Source organism: Hemicordylus capensis, chromosome 4 (genome assembly GCF_027244095.1).
Source record: "Hemicordylus capensis ecotype Gifberg chromosome 4, rHemCap1.1.pri, whole genome shotgun sequence".
NCBI lineage: Eukaryota > Metazoa > Chordata > Lepidosauria > Squamata > Cordylidae > Hemicordylus > Hemicordylus capensis.
The window spans coordinates 110,799,538-110,823,277 of record NC_069660.1 but is presented as its reverse complement, the minus strand read 5'-3'; the positions used below and the strand labels follow the sequence as shown (position 1 = coordinate 110,823,277).

At 39.8% G+C, this 23,740-nt stretch overlaps 1 protein-coding gene across 6 annotated transcripts in view; it reads left to right on the top strand.

Moving 5' to 3' along the window:
* The window catches only part of SLC44A5 (solute carrier family 44 member 5), a 296,509-nt gene that overhangs the window by 210,310 nt on the left and 62,459 nt on the right, over positions 1 to 23,740 (top strand). For 3 of the 6 annotated variants that reach the window (XM_053243954.1, XM_053243949.1, XM_053243951.1), the window contains exons 4-5: positions 4,330 to 4,371; positions 15,558 to 15,642. In XM_053243954.1, coding sequence (XP_053099929.1) covers positions 4,330 to 4,371; positions 15,558 to 15,642 — 127 coding nt within the window. The remainder of the gene's footprint in view (positions 1 to 4,329; positions 4,372 to 15,557; positions 15,643 to 23,740) is intronic. The other 3 variants (XM_053243953.1, XM_053243950.1, XM_053243952.1) reach the window with 1 other exon arrangement.

The window sequence follows — 23,740 nt, the reverse complement described above, 5'->3', positions numbered from 1 at the left end:
TCATGTAGGAGTGCAGCAGCGTGCCGAAGGCAACAGAGACTGTCATCTGGGGGAAAGGTAGGTTCCACCCTGCCTCCCCGCCAGCCTGGTTGTGTGAATGCCCTTATTTTCCAGTTACAAGCCACTTTTTGAAGCATCATAAATCTTGAAAAATCAATCTCCCAACCCTACACGTGCACAGGTGCAACAGTAATGGGAAATCTCTCTGCACTGCAGACATGTCTTCCTGACATGTTGACAGTGTTAGCCTTCATCTTGTTGATGGTCTCTGACACTTAAGCATGTTCAGTATCTGTACAACCTCCAGCTCCATCCAGGTTTAAATAATGTTTTTGGTCTGTTACCTACTTGTTACCTAGTGCACTATATATGAAGCATTACCTGTCTTTGGCCACAGAACTCTCAAATAGCAGTAAGACTATGTTCTGGGCCAAACACTCCATCTATCCATCCTACTGCACATTTTCAGTAGATTTCTCTTAATTTGCTGTAAATTTCAGATGAAAATACAGAGCCTGTCACAGGTCTTATGTCTGACAAGCATGAGACCTGTGGTTCAAGAGTGGAATCAAGCCTTCCATCTCTGGGGAGGAGCATTCCACACTGAGAAGGAGAATGTTTGTTTTCTGTTGCCCATTTAATATCCAACCCTATTGATTCTGTGCTGCTGTTCAAGCCATTTCTTTATGAAACAGATACTTAATGTGTGAGTACTTTTGAAAGTGGTCCATAGCTCTACATTGTGGATGATTGATTGGTCAGAAGATTGGAGAAACTGGAGACTGGTAGAAAAAGGTTGAGCAGTTGGTAGCTTGCAATTACATAGCATCTCTCGACTGCTAAACCTTCCTGTTGCCCTGTTTCAGCTCGGCACAAATCCTCCTTAATTCTCTGGCAAGGACATCACAGCACTTTAGTGTGTGAAATTTCCCCAAAATCATGTGCTGCATGAAGTCTGTCACACAGTAATGAAGATAATTGAATGCTTGGCCAGCTCCATTTTCCCCTGAGACTTTAGTTACAGACAGGAGGTCCAGCTTTACATGTCTTAGAGTTCTGTACATGTATACTACATTGCACGTCTTAAATGTTAAGAAAGAATATTTAATTAGGTTTCTACCTGTAATGCTCAAAGCAAAACGTATCGAACCTCAGATCAGAATATGTTTTTTAAAAGAGTGCTCATTTTCACCATTCTTATAGGTGAAATCCTTCAATCGCTAATTTGAAAGCTTCTAGGATTGAGATTGTTCATATCACCTGTCCACCCACATAATATTATGCAGCATTAGTATTCTGGCTTTTAAAATTATTATTATTACTAACCACCTCTCTTGTTTCACACTTTTCCCTGTGCTTTATTTTAAATGAAAGATGAGGTCAGCCTTGGATAGACTCCAGGCACTTGTCCTGTTCAAAATGCATGAGAGTCAATAAAGTTCATATAAAGGGAAAATAGAACATAAATCAATTTACAGTCATGAGTTGTGCCTAAAGCATCTCATGACCCAACAGGATCCATATATTTCTGTCCTTTGGCTTTTTATAGAGGAAAAAGAAAGAGAAACAAGATTTTTTCCTAGTCTATGAATGTGTTTGAAAGAGCTTTTCATTCCACATGTTGTTTGGCTGGACTGGAGAGTGGGAGGTCCATCTTCTCTAGAGCAGTGGAACATTTTATCGATTGAAATAAGCTGCTGGTTGAAATATTACATTTTAGTGATTCATGCAACTCAGCATGGTTTGAGTAGCATTTACATCTATGCAATTCAGGATAAATTTGGCTCTCACTCTCTTTCCAAATACTAGAAGTATTTGTGTACATAAAAATAATCAAATCTTCTTGCAAGATCAATGCTGGTGATCTATGATTATAATTTTCTCTGTCTTGCTTCAGTAAAAGTTGGCTCTTGAATGATTATAAGCAACACTTGCGTCATAATCCAGTTTACAGGAGTTTTTCTTTGCTGTCTGTCATTGGGCTAACTTTACCAGTGGAGTTGCTAATTTAACAATGTTGCTAATTTAACATCAAGTGAAGTTCCATTTATTGTAGAGCTTGCATAATATTTACATTTGACTTTTCTGGCTTATTCAGAAAGATATTTTTATAAATTACCAGAATCAGAAATCAAAGGTAGTTTTGATCCTACAAAACATACCTTAAGAAAAGACCAATGAATTCTGATAAAAATAGCTCAATCCATGAAATAATAGAGTAATTCAAAAGAAGAAAAACATATTATGATTTAAGTTCCTGCTAAAGGGATATAAAGGACACATCATAAAGTCCTGGGGTGTTTTCTGATATGGAGATATACTTTTTTCAGCTCAGAATTTAAAATTCATTGAGCACCATTAAGACTAACACTACCCTCATACTAGTCTGTGTTCTATTCATGCTCCAGCACCTTTCCTCTGCTGCCCCCAATGCATCCTCTGAAATATGTCCCTGAGAGTTGGTGGACCCTAGGAACATACATTGGGTTAGCAGAAGGAAAATTGTTGCACACGAAATGTTCGAGATTTCAGCATTAGTCTGGATGCTGCTCAATGTTTCTAATAGTTATAGCTCTGTTCTGAAAAAATATATATTTGAAATAGGATATTCCTCAGGTGACTGTTTGAAGAACAACATCTTATTCTTAATTGCTCTTATTCAAATGAAGACCTCCATTAGCCAAGAGGAATCCAGGAGTGGTCATAAAGATCTTGTTTATGTATGAAAAGCCACAAGCTTATGAAGTGGAATAGGTCATTCACAAAGAAATGTTGCTCTGGTTGCTGGGGCCTCTGTTAGCCAGTAGTAGTAAAATATTCGTAGTAGTAGCTGCCAACAACCTGGTAAATAAACAAGGCCTCCTTGGCCCCACATGGATGGATATTAGGCAGAGCCACACTCCCACATGGACCACAGCCCGTATGCAAGAACCTGGTCTGCTGAGTGCTCAGGTGTGGACAAGTATCTTGCTTTTACTTGGTAGAGGGGCACCCTGTATTGTATTGGAAGGTCATGAAGCCTCTACATCACATGTAACCATTAAGGGCAGGCTCATGCCCTAAATCATTATAGAATGATTTATAAATTATAAATTAAGTAGTAATCCCTTTTATGAATAAAACTCAATATATAGGCTTCATTTCATAGATAGTGCTTTATCTGTGCTTTTGTTTTACCAGAATTTTTGCAAGTGTATAGTTCTTAATTGTTCTTTGAGAATTCAGAGATTGTGTTGTCTTCAGCTCAGATACTCTCCTCTGTATCTCTAACTCTATTTGTGAAGCATTTCTGTTACAATAAACTCTGATCCATGCTCATTGACCTAACAGAGAATTAACCACTGGGACAGGAGGCCACCTGTGAGGTAATAAAAATAATTTTTCTTATGTAGTCAAAGAGAAACAGCCCTGTTTCCATGCATGTTTATACAACAGCTACCCATATGTATAAATTCAGGATCATGTGTCCTATTATCTGCTTCATTGCATTTGTAAATTGCTAGTGTTAAAAAGCCATAAGCACAGTTTGGCAGGCCTGTATTTCCACATATTAAAATATTTTTAAAAATTGCCTTTAAGGGGAAACAAAAATAGCAGTATGAAAGCCAGCAAATCCTTAACAGGAATGCTTTTGGCTCCGATAGTCAATTGTTTTGCAGTAAAGTGTCAAAGAAAGTTGTTGTTCTACTCATATTTTTTCTTTGGTAGGGAGCATTCCAGTGCAGTATTTGCAACTACTCACTCAGTCCCAAAGCAATTAAGGAAAATAAAGAGGGGGTACATGATAATCATGTTAAAATCACAGATATTTGACATTTCTGGTGCATTTCTTGTGTGTTTATTTCCATAAATTGAAGAATGGTGGGTTGCTGGAAGTTTGCATTAACAATCTGTCAAATTGTATATAGATTTGGAACAAAGCTTTTGGCAGACAGCTGGACATGATGCGGGAATACCAGGAACAGTATATAAAAGGGTGGATTGGAAATTTTGATCATAGCATCCGAGAAACAAGTATTGAAATTCTTAGGATTTGCAAGAACAGGAACAAGGGTGCTGTGTTGGAAAAACTATGGCCAGCATACAACCTTCTTTCTTTTGCAGTAGGATTGCATAGAAGTTACAGATTTTTAATCAGTGTCAATCAAATATATTGAGCATGTTTAGGATAGTGTTATCTGATACCTGATACTGGAATATACCTGATGCATTGATACATACCTGGTACTCTGATACCTGATACATTACATAAACAATTGACCTTTGTTTTATGGTTGTATAAAATGCTTTAGCACTAAAATGAAAAATATTCCTTCTTGCCTACTGAAGTTCAAAAGTGTGGACAAATCTTGGACATTTGTACTGGAAAAGGTTAGATTAAATTAAATTATTTAACAAATAAAGTTATTTAATTTCATGTTGTGTTTTTCAACATGAACTCAATGTATACAATTTATAAATGGTATTATTGTATATTTACCTAAAATTAAGTCTCCACTTGAATACTGCAATATTTAACATACTCCTGTATTGGGATAAGATTATATGACAGCATCAGTTATTGCGTAGTGTTGTGGAGCATGACAGGAATTGTACTGACTTGCTACTCCTGGTCCCATTTTTCTTTGTAATGTCTGAAGTGCTCTGTTTGTATTTAATGTAGTATGATACTCAAGACCTCAATACATGAACAGTTTTCACTTACCACAATAGGGAAAATGGAAACATTCCACTTCACAAGTTACCAAGTCAAATGGAGAAAAGAAAGCTTGAGTCCTTATGTCCCCCCCCCACCGCTGCCATATTAGATATAATCCAATCTGTTCTTACCGTAGTAAACATAGTTTCAGTTCTTATTAGTTCATCTTTGCTTTCTGTTTTATCATAAGCCAAAAAATACAAGAGATTTTTAAAACTAATGTTCAGGTGTTGTTTTCCCCTTCACTTTGCCTTCAGTCCACCCCTGCAGAGGTGGTGGACCTATTAGGATGGTCCATCCAAAAAGGCTGCTGGACCAAGTAGGATTCCAAAAAGCCTTGGAGGGTTTTGAAGTTGGTGTGACCAATGATTCTGTTGATGTCCTGGTGGGAACCTGGAATAGGAAACTCACCAGGGCAAGTAGACATGATTGCTCGTAAGTGTTCCTTCTGACCTCCTTCAAAAATGACCCCTTGGTATACTGAGGAGTTGCGGGGGCTGAAGCGGCTGGGTAGATGACTGGAATGCAAGTGGAGGAGAACTTGGCTCGATTCTGACAGGATGAAGCAGAGGACCCATTTGAAGGCTTATGTAGTAGCGGGGCATGCAGCAAAAAAAATATTTTGGTCTGCGTGCATTGCATCTGCAGGTTCGCATTCAGCATAGCTATCCCAGGTTGTGAGGAGTTTAATTTCTGCTCCTTCTGCCTTAAATCTATCCCCAGAAACATTCTGCTGTGATGCTTTTAATGGGTTCTTTGTGGACAAAATTTCCTGTATTTGGGCTGACTTGAACTCCACTACTTTTGTGGGGTCTATGAAGGAGGTGTCCAGCAATCCCTCTTGCAGTATTAGATTGGATCAGTTTCAGTCTGTGACTCCTGAAGATGTGGACAAGCTGCTTGGGGCGGTGCAGCCTGCCACTTATTCTCTGGATCCTTGCCCAACTTGGCTGCTTCTATCTAGCAGGGAGATTGTTGGAGGTGGCCTAGTTAATATCATAAATGCATCACTGAGGGAGGGGAGGGTGCCTCCTTGTTCTTAAGAAGCCTTCCCTAGACCCCTTAGCAATAGATAGTTATAGGCCAGTCTCCAATCTCCTTTGGTTGGGCAGGGTGATTGAGAGGGTGGTGGCCGACCAGCTCCAGACAGTTTTAGAGGAAACTGCTTATCTAAACCCATTTCAAACAGGCTTTAGAGCTGGCTGTGAGGTTCAGACAGCCTTGGTTAGCCTGATGGATGACCTATAGCGGGGAATCGACAGAAGGAATGTGACTACTGTTTCTTTTGGATCGCCTGGGGGAGTTGGGGATAAGGGGCACTGTTTTGCAGTTGTACCACTCCTCTCTCTCGGGAAGATTCCAGATGGTGGAGCTTGGTGACAGTTGCTCCTCAAAATAGGAGCTGTTATATGGAGTCCCTCAGAGCTCCATTCTGTCACGAATGCTTTTTAATATCTACATGAAACCGCTGGTTAAGATCATCAGGAGATTTGGTGCTGGGTGTTAGCAGTTTGCTACTTCTCCTTTTCATCTTCATCATCAGGAAATGGCATTCATTCCCTATATACCTGCCTACAGGCAGTAATGGGCTGGATAAGGGATAACAAATTGAAGCTGACTTGAATCTGACTTGAAGCTGAATCCAAGCAAGACAGAGGTTATCATTGTAGGGGCTCAGAATTTGAGGGTTAGACTTTCCTGCGCTAGATGAGGTTACACTCCACCATAAAGAGCAGGTATGAAGCTTGGGAGTACTCCTGGACCCAGACCTCACCCTGGTATCTCAGATGGAGGCTATGGCCAGGAGTGCTTTCTATAAGCTTCGGCTGATTCGACAGCTGTGGACATTCCTTGAAGAAGAAGACCTCAAAACAGTGGTGCATCAGCTGGTAACCTCCAGGCTTGACTATGCGCTCTGTGTGGGGATACCTTTGTACGTAGTTTGGAAGCTTCAGTTTGTTAAAAATGTGGCAGCCAGATTGGTCTCTGGGACAACCTGGAGAGACCATATTATGTCTGTTTTGAAACAGCTGCACTGGCTGCCGATATGTTTCCAGGCAAAATACAAAGTGCTGGTTATTACCTTTAAAGCCCTGAATGGCTTAGGTCCGAGTTATCTTTAGAGCACCTTCTTCTATACGATCCCCACCACACACTAAGGTCATCTGAGGAGGTTCATCTTCAGTTACCACCAACAAGTCTGGTGGCGACTCAAGAGGCGAGCCTTCTCTGTAGCTGCTCCTGGGCTGTGGAATGCACTCCCAGCAGAAATTCATTAATAAATTCATTAATAAATTCATTAAAATTCATCAATATGATTTCATTATTGGCCTTTAGGATAGCCCTTAAGACCTATCTGTTTGACCTGGCCTTCCAGAGTTTTTTTTAACTGTTTTTAAACCATAAAGGTTTGGCCTGGTTCTCCAAGGTTTTAAAAACTGTTTTAATTGTTTTAATAATGGCTTTATGTTGTTTTTACAGTTTTTGATTTTAACACTTAATTGATTTTAGTTTTGTTTTGATGTAAACCGCCCTGAGCCATTTTTGGAAGGGCGACATAGAAATCAAATAAATAAATAAATAAATAAATAAACAAACAAATAAATAAATAAATAAATAATAAGACAAGAAATCAAAAAGTGGTCTCATAAGTATTCAACCATACAGATCCTTTTCTTGGTGCCGATATTCTATATGCCTGGGTTCCATTTCATTTAGTACTAGATACTGGGTCAGCAGCAGTTCACCACAACAAATAACTGCAACAAATAAACTGCACTGCTGTCGAAGGCTAATTATTATAATAGCCTTTGCTGTCTTCTTTCTGTGAACATTGTTCAGTTGTTCCTATTTTTCACTGAACAGGAAAGGGAATGGGATATTTATCATGTGGTATTCTTCAAGTAACCATTCTCTCTCTTATTTTTCTGCACAAAATTCATCAAGTGCTAAATTCTAAACAGCACACACTTTGGTTTCTCTGTATGTTCAGTCAAGACGTAACCCCTCCAGCCACTTCATCCGCACAGCAGATGTGATTACCAATTAAAGAAAGCTGATTTCACAGCAAACTGAGATGAATCTATTTGCAAGAAAATCTGCTTTGTAAATGCAGCATGTGCTTGTAAATGTAGAAAGAAAAATATTCAAGAAAGATATTTCAAAGATCCTTTGAAATAGGTCAAGCTCTTTATTGCCTTGTTATGGCTGGGCCCACAGGGTAGATACAAAATTGCAGAACAGCAAGAAAACGATTGGGTTTTCTAGATCCAGGTTGCTGAGCTGGATGGTCCATTGTTGTGCTAGAAAAATATTTTATCTGAGAATCTTTCCTCCATTCATATGTCTGGGATCAGTTTTTATCCAGATCAAAATATTTAATAGAGTTTTTTGTCTTTTTTTTTAAATCTTCAATTGCCTTGGGAAACTTGGTTTACTTCACATAGGTGGCAATCCTAAACTCATTTACATGGGAGTTACTGCTATAAGAATGCTGTTCCCCGCGCTGCGAGCCTGCGTGGTTTAGTGGGGAGTGGGGTTGTGCCTCGGACAGAGAGGCAGGCGCACCGGTCGCAGATTGGCCCCCTTCACATGGCCAGAGGACTGGCCTATCAGGAGAGGCAGCGGGGAGAAAGCAGCCCAGCAGCCCTCCATCTCCCTCAGTCCTTCAGCTGCCAGGCAAGGGAGAAGGTGCTCTTCAGTCACTCCATAGCAACCAAGTGCGCATAGAGCACCCTGTTTACATTGAATTTTACGTTTGATTTTACATATGACCTCAAAGGCCAGATTAATTTTTCAGACTACGTTGTAAATGTACACAGTGAAATTTTGTGGCACTGAATGGCCTGGAAGGCAGCCAGAATATCTGGATAATCATAAATGTAGTACTGTAAAACTGGGATTTTCTGTTAAATTTTTTTTTTTAATTAAATTTGGGTGGGAGGAAATCCTATTCAATTTTTTCCTTCATTTGCATAAAGTTTGCATTAATTTTTCCCCTCAGAAAATTTTGCTTTGCAAATTTTCTTAAGAACATAAGAACAGCCCTGCTGGATCAGGCCCAAGGCCCATCCAGTCCAGCATTCTGTTTCACACAGTGGCCCACCAGATGCCTCTGGAAACCTACAGGCAGGAGTTGAGGGCATGCCCTCTCTCCTGCTGTTACCCTGCGACTGATATTCAGAGGTATTCTTGATGTCCTAAACGATTGTGGTCTGATTTGGTATGTTTTTGACCTATTTATTTTGTAACAAAAATCAAAACACCATATAAACTTACAGGGAATCAATGAAAACATTTAACATGGTTTAAAAGTTATATTAAAATAAATTCAAAGCTGTAGGTAAAAAGAAATTATTTGTATTTGACTATTCAATAAAGAAGTAAAATGTGTGTACCCTCTCAGCGGCTTCATGTGATCACTGCCAAGCTAGTAATCTAGGAAACAGAGATTCCCAGTGAGTGTGTGCTCCTAGCAGGTGTGTTGTGTGAAGCTGCCAACTGCCAGTTGTATTCCTGAAACTTCCACTCCACTTCTGTATTCAAGATTTGAAGTTGGCTGAACAGAGTGACACAACGCAGGAACCAGTGGTGGGTGGCACATGTGCTTCTTGCCCACTGAGAGTGCATGGTTCCTGGGAACCATCGCTGGGAACCATTACATAAAATGTAAAAATAAATAAAAAATAAAATAAAAACATCCAGTTTCCAGCTTACTGACTTCACAGAGACCGTGTGAAGCTGCCCTCACACACTTGCTAGGAATAATTACCTGAAAAGCATTAAGTACAATTTTAAGCTTGCCTAATATTACATTGGCATTCATTCATTGTTGCTAGTGAATTTTATGAATCAATGATTGACATCTGGTCTAGTATTATGTGCATGCAGCAGTGTGATTTCCAGACTACCGCTGCACTGATGAGGGAAATCGGCAATGATCTCCAATCTCCTCTTCCCTCCGAAGCCCGCTGTGCATCGCCAAAATATTTATTTATTTATTACATTTTATATCCCGCTCTTCCTCCAAGGAGCCCAGAGCGGTGTACTACATACTTAAGTTTCTCCTCACAACAACCCTGTGAAGTAGGTTAGGCTGAGAGAGAAGTGACTGGCCCAGAGTCACCCAGCATGTGTCATGGCTAAATGGGGACTTGAACTCGGGTCTCCCTGGTCCTAGTCCAGCACTCTAACCACTACACCATGCTGGCTCTCCTGTCCTTGGATATGTCCTTGGGGCTCATGTAAACATGGTGGCACACATATTTGGTGATGCATGGCAGACTGGAGATTGGTGAAAATTGTCCCTTTTCTCAGCCAAGTGACAGTGCAGCAGTGATCTGGAATGTGCACTGCTGCACATGCACAGTGCAAGTCTGGATGCCAGTGAATTTTTTAGAAATGGAAAAATTTCCACAGAAAAATAAAATATGGTAAAATTTTCAGGAAAATTTCCCACCTCACCTCTGACACTGTGCCGCCTGATGAATTCTGTGTAACCAAAACAGTATGTCATTGTCTTGCTATAATGACCACTTCATGCTCTATGTTGCTTGCTCTGTGGGAACAGCATAGCTGTGACGGATTCTCATTGACTTCGGGAATAGATTCTTATTTCCATTTTTCATAGGGGACATGTGACTGACACCATAGTGACTTGTAAGTGGGGCCAGTTCAGGTATGTTTAATCTGCACTACTAACCTAGCACTACTTTATGCAGACATTTTGATTCTTCAGTGGGCACTCACTGAGCCCACATTAGAAATTTACCACATTAGAAAGCTAAATCAACTATTTTTTCACTGATATGTAATTTACGTGCGGTGCTCTTTGCCTATAAGGATATTTCCCTCATATGAAACCTGAGGTTCTACTGCCACTTTGTGAGGTCTTCCTATATGTCTATACGTGTTTTCAGGCTGAAGGGCAGTTCAAACCATATGTATTCTGATGTCCAGGAACACAAGCCTGGCAATCATCGTGATTGTGGTGACTGGCAAAACTATAGCTATATTTGTATATTGTATATGCTAGCTATATTTGTAATTGCCATAATTCAGCAATTAAGACACATAATTGCTAGAATCCAGACCAGCACTGTGTTGGTGCAACAGTGGTTGCCTTCCAGAAAAACACTGCGCTGTTGTGTAGGGGTAGTGAGGGGTGACTTTCAGCAATCTCTCCTTCCTTCTGAAGTCAACTGTTCCTCCGGAATATATGTTCTTGATGGCTGCACAACCCTCAGGGACATGCGGGGGGGGGGGGGTTCTGAGGGAAGGGAATATTGTCAAAATTTCCCCTCCCCTCAAACCCCAGCGCTGGTCTGGGTGTCAGCCACTGCTTGCCCACACAAGTGTGTGCCTGAGAATATGTGGAACTGCTTGCATGGAGGAAAAAATGTGTCATATGAATAAGGTGTACGTCAGTGGCTGAGCAGCAACTTGCTTAGGTCTTCTAAGTCCAACACTGTCCGCTTATTACACTATTCTTCAGCAGGTGAATCTGCTATTTTCCTAAAATGCCCCTAGTGCATATAGATACTTCTTTATTATGTATGTGCAACACTGTAGTTTGGAATTAGTGAGGCTATACTTTTTGTTCTATTTTTTTCTTGTGCTCTTGGAGTATGGAAGTAATTGCAGATTAAAAAATGTCTACTTACTAAGCAGATCTTGTTGGCGGTGGTAGCTAATTCTAAATTATCTCTACAATGCAGGTGTTAAGTTTTGCAACTCACACTGCAGGATTGCTCTAAATCTCACATGACAATATTTATCCCACCATCACACACAATTTTTTTAAATCTCTTTTGTAATTTTAAAATGCTTTTTTAAAAACCCTGAGGAAGACAGAAGACTGCTACGGAAACTGCACTATAGAGTTAGTTAGATTCAAGATATTCAAGGAATGTAATAGCTATAAACATTGATCTGTTTGGACTTGGCTTTTTTTTTTTACAATAGATACAAAAAAATTAAACTCCTTTTGTCATGCATTTTGTTAAGGATAAAATCACTAGAGATGCACATAGAAATATCCTATTTTACAAGAGTTTATTTTCTTTTATGTTCAAGTGCATACAAATCCATGAATTGGTAGAAGATAGGCAACACATCTCTAATCCTCTAAGACCATCTCTAATGTGCTTAGGTCATGTTTTCTTAGTATGAGCATTTGGCAGTGTTTGTGAATGTTATACACTTTTCAGTGCTTGAATGTCCGGAGGGACTTATTCAATCCCTCCAGATTATAATTTAACTAAAACATCATAAAGATATAGCATTACTCTTGCAGTGTTAGTGTGCTAGTATCCTTGGGGAGGAAGTAATACGCAGAACTATCCTGAATATCTACAAGATATGTGGTATCAAAATGCCTACTGATTTATATATGTATACATTGTTGTCAACTTGTGCAAATTCATCCTGTATCTTTCAAAAGTTGGGAGCTTTTCTTGTGCTTGAAGACTTCATTCCTGAATCCTAGTTGTCATTAAAAAGGAGTGTATGTACACAATAATTACTACATTTCTGTATGAATTCTCACACATTTATGGATGGTAGAAAAAGAACTGCATATTACACATGCAATTCCTGTATGTGAATATTCACTATGAATGATAGTGTCATTACAGACCTTTCAGACTTTGCAGAACCTTAGTAAGGCAACCATGGAAGTTCAAAAGCTTGATATTCCTGACATCAGGTTTAAGACCAGGCAGCTTTCTTACAATAAGAGTACAGCAGTCTCTAGCACATTGCTCTCATTCTGGTGCCTTCTAAATATCTCTTTAAACTGTAGAAAATTGCCTGATCAACCCATTCTCTTAAATGTGCAAATGCATGATGGTGTCAGCTAAGCATGTCTTTCCCCCACCCCACTGGAGTTTATATATCATCAGGGTATTAACTCATGTCCAATGTCTGGTCAAGTGATCTAATTTCAGAACAATTATTGTCACCTTTGCGAGTAGAAAATAATTGAGAGTCGTTCCATGACTAAAACCTTCCCACTAAACAAAACAGAAACTATTCTAATTTCTTCGCAATTGTGAAATAACTTCATGAAATAATAATTGATACGATGGCTTATAGGGCTTATAGGGGTGTGTACGGATGAAATTCTTGGATCTGATCCAGTCCAATCCGAGATAAACAATTATCACATATAGGAAATAATGGGAAAATACTGTATATTATTATAAGTCAGAATGGGACAAAACGTTTGGTAAATCTTTCTTAGAATTGATGGTGGACCTTTGTTAGGGCGTAATACCCCCCCCCCATTTCATGCAGAAGTGCAAGGTTTCAGAGAAGCAAGCAAACCTCCCTCCTCCACTTTCCACACTTTTAATTTGAATATATACTTCCAAATTTGATGTCTTTGGGATGCTTTGAGGCACTTGAAGCTTCTTCTGGAAGGACACTATGCCCCAAAGTGCAGGCTGATATTTGCTAGCGTTTCTGAGAAGGAGGGGCTCCTCCTTTCACATTTCTGCTTTGCTTCTGTGGGGACTTTTCTCCCCAAGATACAGGCTGAGAGGTGCCATCTGTTTTGTGCAACCAGGGAGAGATGCATTGAGCTCCTGCTAGCAGCAAAATATCTTATAATGGCTGAGGAAAAGTATTTAAATAAGAACATAAAAGAGAACATGCACTGCTGGTACTTTGTGGAGTGGAGGGGAAGAGCTGGCAGGCAGAGTCCTCTAATAGTAACAACATATTATTTCTACATTCCTCCCCTCAAGCATTGTGATTGGAAGTGATCAGACACAGATCAATCAATTGCAGCATATCTTGAGGAGCTGCAAGCCTGAGGAGGCATTGAAGCAATGTCCAGTTCAGTGGTGCTCTTCAGTAGCTTCCACAACCCTGGAGGCCCCCCAAATCCTCTTTAGACTGTCCGGATTGGTGTGGTTGCTGGTGGCCTGTACTGCACCAGGCAGCCGAGTGTGATTCGCCAAGCCGTGAGCCATTTTTGGAAGGGCAGTATATAAATCAAATAAATAAATTATGACCTCTGCCAGGTGCTTTAGAGACAGTGGAGGGAGTGAGGAAAGAAAAATGTGGGATGGGAATATGTTGTTGCATGTTAAAATGTTTCTGTTACTGAATATTTGCATAAATACACCCCACATGTTGAAAATACTGTGTTTGTCAGTGTGTGTGTGTGTGTGTGTGTGTGTGTGTGTGTGTAGGGGGATGATGTTTAACTTGCATCGGGAGGGAGGCCTCCAGTGGCGGGTGGGGGGGATAGCTCCAAATGCCTTTAGCCCAGGTTCCAAAATTACCTAAGTGTACCTCTGTTCCAGTTAGATATATCAATTACATAACTGCTCCCCTTACTCCTTCAGCGTTTTCTGTGTATGGCACATCACCAAATTCAAACAGAGACAAGTTTGAGGTGAGACAGAAACAAAGGAGAAAGGCATGAAAACAGCCATCCGATCCTCCAATGCAATTCAATACAGTCCAATACAATGCAGATAATATTGCATCAGGGAGTACTGAGCAATTTTGCATGGAAAACAGTATGATGTAAAATGCTGCCAATATGAACTGTAACAAATTGAATATGATTGTTGTTCCAATTCAGTTGCAACCCGAATGGCTCACTCTTTTGAGACCTGAAAAAGAGGACTACCAGATGCTTATTTTTATTTAGCCCAAGCTTCAAAATGTAATCTTGTTGTACCTCAGAATTCAGAAGTAGGATAGACTGCCACAAAAGTCTAATAATGTAATGATTTGTGGCGGGTGGGGGGGGACACCAATATAATGGATTTTGTACCTACAAAATAGTTGTGATCGGAGCTGAGGAAATCCACTAGTCTGCTTGTCTGTGACAAGTGAAAAATGATACCTGATGAGCAGAAACAATCCTGACAAGTAATGTACCAACCTAGCTTGATGAATGAGTAAAATATTTTTGTCTGGCTGGTGAACAGAGCCAACATTTCTTGACCCCTGGTTGTGATACTGATATGTTATACCAGAAATGGAGATAAGATGAATGAAGGACAGATGCTTTAATACTGAGAGAAGTATACAACTCCCAAGTCATGTAGAAGGATCTTTGGCCTTTGGGCATCAGTGGAGATGTGTTGCCTGTAAGCCCCATCAACTCCCAGACCACAAGGACCAATGCTCAAGAGGCTGCTAACTGTTCATTAAAGGGGATTCTCTCTTCATCCCCTATCCCTTGAATGTGAGAATGTTGCTATGCCAGTGACCTTGGAAAAGATTTAGTTTCAAGTGTTTCTAAATTTAACACCAAATCAAGAGGAATTTGAAGATGTAGCAATTATAGAAGAGCAAGTTCAAAGTAATTTGCATAAACTGCCGTTTGGAAGTACATTTTAAGTGGCTTCTGTGATTCAGTGTACAGAAGAAAGCTCAGAAGCTTGAGTGAAGGGAGTTTGGTTTGTTTGGCTTGGCTCTATGGCATTATGCCAACAAAGCTTTTGTAATGCTTCCCTGACCTCATTTTAATAACCGTTATTTTCAAAGTGCATTACCTCATATTTTGGCTGCAAGCCAGATGTGCCCTGATTTGGGGGAAGGAGGAGAACAGGAGGCAGAAATATTTTACTTTCTATCTATTCATCCATACTTTTTTCATTTAAAAAGTCTACTGTTTAAGGAAAATCAATTGTCTTCAGCGGCTATTGAGAGAGGTTAAAATGGTACATGACAGGCAGTGCATTTTAATGGCTAGTAGACCTGAACAGACCTGCTGGATGGAGAAAATGTGTTATGAAATAATACTATTTCTTTTTCCCCCCTTTTCTCCCTCACCCCCCTTTTCTTTCTTTCTTTCTTTCTTTCTTTCTTTCTTTCTTTCTTTCTTTCTTTGCAGCCTGGGTACATGGTGATCCCAGAAAAGTGGCCTACCCCACTGACAGTTATGGGCAGTTCTGTGGTCAAAAAAACACGCCTAATGAGTGAGTACTGAGACATTTGGCTTCAGCTTTCACCACACAAGTATCAGAACTGAATCATTAGCCTTTATTTCCTAGAAGTTTTATTAGTATATTGAAGATGGATCCTGTCTTACTTCACTGCTTTCTCACATTGGCTCCATTATTTATAAACAGCTGAGGTTATTAAAGCAAAACTGTTCTGCAGTTTGAAAATATTGAAAAGATAAAGTTGTGCTGTCAAGTTGGTGTTGACTCCTGGTGACCACAGAGCCATGTGGTTTTATTGGTAGAATACGGGAGTGGTTTACCATTGCCTTCTCCCACCTAGTATGAGATGATGCCTTTCAGCACTTTCCTTTATTGCTGCTGCCCAATATAGGAGTTTCCCATATTCTGGGAAACACACCAGCGGGGATTCGAAACAACAGTCTCCTACTCTCTAGGTAGGTTGCTTCCCTACTGTGCCATTAGGTGGCTTCTGCAGTTTGAAGGCTATTCATAATGCAGTAAAATATTGTTACATCATGAATGCAAGTAATTTTTAAGTGACACTTTATAAAATGCAATGAATCTGAAGCCAGCATAAGTTGAAATACTTAACTGAATGTCCTCTAAGAAATAATTATGTAATTCCTAGAAGATAAATAATTCCTAACTATTGCAGCCTGCATAGCTCTGCTCTCTGCTCACCAAGTACTACATGTCAGCTGAAAATATCAGAAGTGAATTCAACATCTTGCTACTTTTACCTACTTTCCAGTAGCCTTATGAGATGCACACCCAGCATTCTGTGTGTGTATCCGTGTGCCCCACCCCCCGCCATCAACTTTGCAGTACCTGGACCAGTGTGAACCAAATTGGGCACAGTTGTAGGGACACATTGGGACACCTCAGCAGCATAGTTTGTGATGATGCCAAGGATTGACCTGATCCAAGATGGTGGACATGTAAACTTTTGAGGCGCAAGTGGGCTAACACGTGAACTGCCTAACCCTATTTGAACCAAATTTGCTACAGGTGTAGGGACACATAGGAATGCCCAAATGGTGTGGTGTGTCATCCACTCCAATTCAAGATGGTAGCCACGTGAACATCTGAAGTGCAAGTGGGCTAATTTGTGGACTGTCTAACCAATTTAAACCAAATTATGTACAGTTGAAGTGAGTGACACACATGGACACCTCAACAGCGTAGTTTGTGATGATGTCATCCACACCCATTCAAGATGGAGGACACATAAACTTTTGAGACACAAGCGGGCTAACTTGCGAACCGCTTAACTGATTTGAACCAAAATTGATGCAGCTGTAGGGACACATAGGCACACCTCAATGGCATGGCTTGTGATGATGTCATCCAACCCTGTTCAAGATGGCGGACACATAAACCTTTGAGGCTCAAGTGCTCTAACTTGTGGACAGTCTAACCGAATTGAACCACATAGGTATGCCCCAATGGTGTAGTTTGTAATGATGTCATCCACCCTGATTCAAGGTGGTGGACACATGAGGTGCAAGAGATCTAACTTGAGGACCTTGATTTGAACCAAATTTAGTCCAATTGTAGAGACTGTGAAAGGAAAGTAGGCTGATTAGTTTTTACTAGAACAACATCTTGGGTTTTTTAAAGGATAATTTTTGGTCCTAGAAATGTCTATAGCCTCTTGTCTGGATTCCGGGCCTGGAGCCTTTCACAATTTGCAATTCCTAACTCTTAGATGGATGACAATATTTGCCCACTATGGTAATTTTTCTATATAATGTTTTCCCAGGTGCCAATCGTAGGTTTCTGTGTACCCAAAATACATCCATAGAATTACAGAGTAGATATTGGTCCAGTGGGTCAAGAGTCCAATCATCTGCTGTATAGCAGAATATCTTAAAGCATTCTATATATATTCCCTTTCTTTTTCTTTTTCTTTTTTTCTTTCCCCCCTTGTTGTGCTAGTCATAGACCGTAATAAACTTTGATTGATTGATTGTGTATATTCCCTTTCTTTGAATACCTAGGCAATGTAATGCACTGCTAAACTGTTCTTACATTTAAAATATTTTAATGAGTAATTTAAATGTATCTTGCCATAGTTTTGAATGATTCCTATTTCCTTTCCTATCCCCCAAGCTGGAGTGACCAGTTTCCCCCTCTCTTCTGTTATATATCCTTTACCATTTTTACAAACCGTAACACAATTCCCATGCTCCACAACTCTATTATGATCAAAAGCTTCCCTCTAATTGCTTTCAATTTGCTACTATATTCCTTGAGCTAGTGCTCAGAAGTAAATACAGCTTCAGGTGAAGTGTAAGCAAAACTGAGTAAGTATTATTTTTATTGTTTCCACAGTCAGACAAGTCTTGTTGACTGGTTTGTTTTATCCAGACAGAGTCCTTCCCAAGGACCTGGGATGGCTGAATTTTATTATCAATATTGTTGCTGTTATTATTATAGATATCGTCACAGAATATAGGCTGTTCCCAGTAAAAAAGTTGCTTTTTGTAATTGGCTGATGGTGATTTCTGTGGCCCCTATGGTGTTGAGGTGCTCTTCAAGGTGTTTTGGAATTGCACCTAGGGGACCAATTACTACTGGGATTATTTTGGTCTTCTTCTGACACAGCCTTTCAATTTCAATTTGTAGCTCTTTGTATTTTGTTCTTTTTTCTATTTCTTTTTCTTCTATTCTGCTATCACCTGGTTTTGTTATGTCGATTATTTTAACTTGTTTTTCTTTCTTCTCGACTACAGTTATATCTGGTGTATTGTGTGGCAGATGTTTGTCTGTTTGTAGTCGGAAGTCCCATAATATTTTTGCATCTTCATTTTCTACCACTTTTTCAATTTTATGGTCCCACCAATTTTTGGATACAGGTAGCTTGTATTTTTTTGCAGATGTTCCAGTGTTATCATCCCTGCTACCTTGTCATGCCTTTGTTTGTAGTCAGTCTGTGCGATCTTTTTACAACAGCTGATTAGGTGGTCCACTGTTTCATCTGCTTCTTTACAAAGGCGGAACTTACTGTTTGTTGTTGATTCTTCGACTTTTGCTCTTATTGCATTTGTTCTTAGTGCCTGTTCCTGTGCAGCCAGTATTAAACCCTCTGTTTCTTTCTTCAAGTTGCCATTCTTAAACCACTGCCAGGTCTTGGTGATGTCTGATTTTCCACTTATATTGTGCAAATATTGACCATGCAGTGGCTTCTTTTTCCATTTTTCTGCTCGGTTCTTGACTTGTTCTTTCTTGTAGGCCTGCTTTGTTAGTTTGGTGTTGAATCGTTTCTCGTTATTGACCATTTGAAGTGCATCTTCTTCACTGTCCTAGATATATTATTCAAGGCCTCTTTTCTCCTCCTCTACTGTTTGATGGACTTGTAGCATTCCTCTTCCACCTGAGCTGTGAGAGAGGTATAGCCTATCTACATCACTGCGGGGGTGGAGAGCATGAATGATGGTCATTATTTTCCTGGTCTTACGATCTAGCGTCTTTAGCTCTGCCTGGGTCCAGTCTATTATTCCTGCAGTGTATCTGATAATAGGTATAGCCCAGATATTTATGGCTTGTATGGTGTTCCCACCATTGAGTTTGGACTTGAGGATTTTTCTAACTCTCCTGATGTATTCACTTCCAATTTTTCTTTTAACTTCAGTGTGTGCTATGTTATCAGCCTGGAGAATGCCCAAGTATTTGTAATGTTCTTTCTCTTCCAGGTTCTTGATGTTGCTTCCATTAGGCAGTTCTATTCCTTCTGTTTTTCTTATTTTCCCTCTGTTCATTATTAATGCAGCACACCTGACTAGTCCAAACTCCATTGCTATATCGCTACTGAATATACGGACAGTGTTTAGCAGTGATTCGATTTCTGTTTGGGACTTTCCATACAACTTCAAATCATCCATGTACAGCAGATTGTTTATTTGACTTGATGTTTTAGATGTTTGGTATCCGAGGCCTGTTTTGTTTAGTATTTGTATATTTAGTATAAAGTGGAGTTTTGTTTAGTATTTGTATGTTTAGTATTAAGTGGAGTCATGGCGGTTACAAGCAACAGAGGGGATAGTGTCTCCTTGGAAAATACCTCTTCTAATGCTAACCTGTCCAAGTGTCTCGACATTTATTGTTAACTGTACACTCCACATGCTCATTGCTTTTAAAATAAATACTTGTATGTTTTTTCTGACACCAGTTTTTTCTAAACATTTTAGTATCCATATATGAGGCAATGAGTTGAAGGCCTTCTTGTAGTCAATCCATGCAACCCTTAGATTTGTTTTTCTTCTCCTGCAATTTTCTAAAATCATTTTGTCAATCAGCAGCTGGTCTTTTGTGCCTCTGGTGTTTGGGCAATTTCCTTTCTGGTCAATTGGAAGGTGCTTATTAGTTAATAAGTGTTGCATTACTTATCTGCTATTATTCCAGTTATTTATTTATTTATTTATTTAAGATATAATCAACCGCCAAAAGAGTAAGACAAAGCTGTATACTTTCTCCTTATATATTCAACTTATATGCTGAACATATACTGAGAAAAACTGGATTGGAAGAAGCTGAGAATGGTTTTAAAGTTGGAGGAAGAAACATCAATATCTTGTGCTACTATGATGAAACCACTCTGATAGCTGAGAATGCAGATGATCTGCAGGCTTTAGTAATGAAAGTCAAGGAGCACAGTGAAAAAATGGGACTATTACTAAATGTAAAGAAAACTAAACTTAATGACAACAGGTACAGCAACCAGCCTCAGAACCGATAATGAAGACATTGAAGTGGTGGATAGCTTCTGTCTTTTAGGATCAGCCAACAACAGTAAAGGATCCAGCAGTCAAGAAATACATTGCAGACTAGCACATGGTAGGGTTACAATGAAGACCTTGGAAATGATATTTATATGCTGTAACATGTCTATACCTACAAATATTAGAATCATTTGGAGAATGGTGTTTCCTGTGACACTCTATGGATGCGAAAGCTGGACTCTGAAGAAGCAAGATAGAAAAAGTATTGACACTTTTAAACTTTGGTGTTGGAGAAGACTTTGGGAAAGCAAGGAAAACAAACAAATGGATCATAGAACAAATCAATCCAGATTTTTCATTTGAGGCATAAATGACCAGGCTCAAACTATCATACTTTGGACACATTATGTGAAGACCCAGCTCCCTTGAGAAGTCCATAATGCTTGAAAATGTTGAAGGAAAGAGAAGAAGAGGATGACCAGCAGTAAGATGGATGGACTAGATTATGACAGCAATGAATGCACCACTGAGAGACCTTAAAGGCCAAGTTGAAGACAGATCATCCTGAAGAGCATCTATGTGGTTGCTAATAATCAACACCGACTTGACGACACTTAATCAATCAATAGTCATCTGGCATCTGCTGGACAGTATCCATCTTGCCAGGCAATATTTCATGCCCCTCCACCCCTCCAAACATAACTACAGCAGAGCGAGGAGCATTGGGAGCCAAAGTGGTGTTCAACATAGAATACAAAATTACAAGACAAATTCATAAAACAGTTACACAGTAAAATATTAACAGTTTTGTGCAGCGTAAGAGCAGGAAGAGGAATGGTAAAAAAACCCAGCAGACTCGCTCCAAACAGGAAAAACAGCAAACCAGTACTGAAAACATATCTAATTATTACCCATTCTGCGGAAAAGCAGGATATACATTTTGATAATAATACATAAACAATAAAAAGATGGCCTTCTAATCAATAAAAGGCTTATAAAGAAAGACCCAGAGAAGTGTCCCAGCATAATGAGTTCGACAGTTTGGGTGCTGTAAACAAGAAATCCATTCCTACAAACCTACCTCTTAAAGATGTTGCAACATGGAGCAGGGCCTCCCCCACAGTCCTGAATGGAATGGCAGAATAATATGGAAGCAGGTACTTCTTTTAAGTTGACCATCCCTTCTGCCTAGACTACTGTACAAACTCTTTGGGGTTGTTCTCACAATAATTTACGGAAGATCCTTGTAATTCTCACGAGTTATTAAAAAAACACTACAAAACAATATCTATGAACTCTTTTGAAACCCTCAAGTGCTGTTTAATGCTTTGTAGTATTTTTCTTGATATTCATTCTATACATTTACTTCTTCTGGAAATTTCAGTTTCAATCACCACCTCATGTATCCAAGCCATTCTTGAGTCCAATTGATAGCATCCATCTGAAGAGTATTAAATCTATCTTGGGAGTTGCATGCTATGTTCAATTTGGAGTCTATTTTGGGTGTTGCATGCTATTTTCAAAGTCGTCTGATCAGTTGCTTTTGTCATATCCAAGGCAGCAAGAAGAATCCTTTAGGGGTGAGAGGTATGAATGAGCTCTTCAGAGTCGACAAGTTGCATGTGAGAAAATAGTTGCATTTGAACTTACTGATTCCCCCCATCTGAGATAGTGCAATCCAAGGGATATTTACTCAGAAGTTAGTTCCATTGGCTGACATTCATAAGAACATAAGAACAGCACTGCTGGATCAGGCCTAAGGCCCATCTAGCCCAACATCCTGTTTCACTCAGTGGCCCACCAGATGCCACTGGAAGCCTACAGGCAGGAGTTGAGGGCATGCCCTCTCTCCTGCTGTTACTCCCCTGCAACTGGTACTCAGAGGCATCCTGCCTTTGAGGCTGGAGGTGGCCTGTAGCCCTCTGACTAATAGCCGTTGATAGACCGCTCCTCCGTGAAGTTATCCAAACCCCTCTTAAAGCCATCCAGGTTGTTGGCTGTTACCACATCTTGTGGCAGAGAATTCCACAAGTTGATTATGCGTTGTGTGAAAAAGTACTTTTTTTGCTGGTCCTAAATTTCCTGGGAATCAATTTCATGGGATGACCACTGGTTCTAGTGTTATGTGAGAAGGAGAAGAATTTCTCTCTATCCACTTTCTCCACTCCATACATGATTTTATAGACCTCTAACATGTCTCCCCGCAGTCGTCTTTTTTCTAAACGAAATAGCCCCAGATATTGTAGCCTTGCCTCATAAGAAAGGTGCTCTAGGCCCCTGATCATCTTGGTTGCCCTCTTCTGCACCTTTTCCAGTTCTACAATGTCCTTTTTTAGATCTGGTGACCAGAACTGTATGCAGTTATCCAGGTGTGGCCGCACCATAGTTTTGTATAAGGGCATTATAATATTAGCAGTTTTATTTTCAACCCCTTTCCTAATGATCCCTAGCATGGAATTGGCCTTTTTCACAGGTGCCTCACATTGAGTTGACATTGAGTTGAATTTCAACGAGCTGTCCACCACGACCCCAAGATCTCTTCCTTGGTCAATCACTGACAGTTCAGAACCAATCAACATATACTTGAAGTTGGGTTTTTTAATCCCAATGTACATCACTTTACACTTGCCAACTTTGAAGCGCATTTGCCATTTTCTCACCCACTCCCCTAGTTTGGAGAGATCCTTTTGGAGCCCCTCACAATCCATTTGGGATTTCACTACCCAAAAGATTTCCATAACATCTGCAAATTTGGCCACCTCGCTGCTTACCCCTACTTCTAGATCATTTATGAATAAATTAAAAAGCAACGGTCCCACTACAGATCCCTGGGGAACCCCACTTCCTACTTCCCTCCATTGTGAAAATTCTCCATTTATACCTACCCTCTGTTTCCTGTCCTTCAACCAGTTAGCAATCCACATATGTACTTGTTCCCTTATCCCATGACTGCTAGGTTTCCCTAGGAGTCTTTGATGAGGAACTTTGTCGAAAGCTTTTTGGAAGTCCAGGTATACAGGTGAAACTCGGAAAATTAGAATATCGTGCAAAAGTCCATTAATTTCAGTAATGCAAATTAAAAGGTGAAACTGATATATGAGACAGACGCATTACATGCAAAGCGAGATAAGTCAAGCCTTAATTTGTTATAATTGTGATGATCATGGCGTACAGCTCATGAAAACCCCAAATCCACAATCTCAGAAAATTAGAATATTACATGGAACCAAGAAGACAAGGATTGAAGAATAGAACAATATCAGACCTCTGAAAAGTATACAGTGTACTGTGCTTGATTGGCCAGCAAACTCGCCTGACCTGACCCCATAGAGAATCTATGGGGCATTGCCAAGAGAAGGTTGAGAGACATGAGACCAAACAATGCAGAA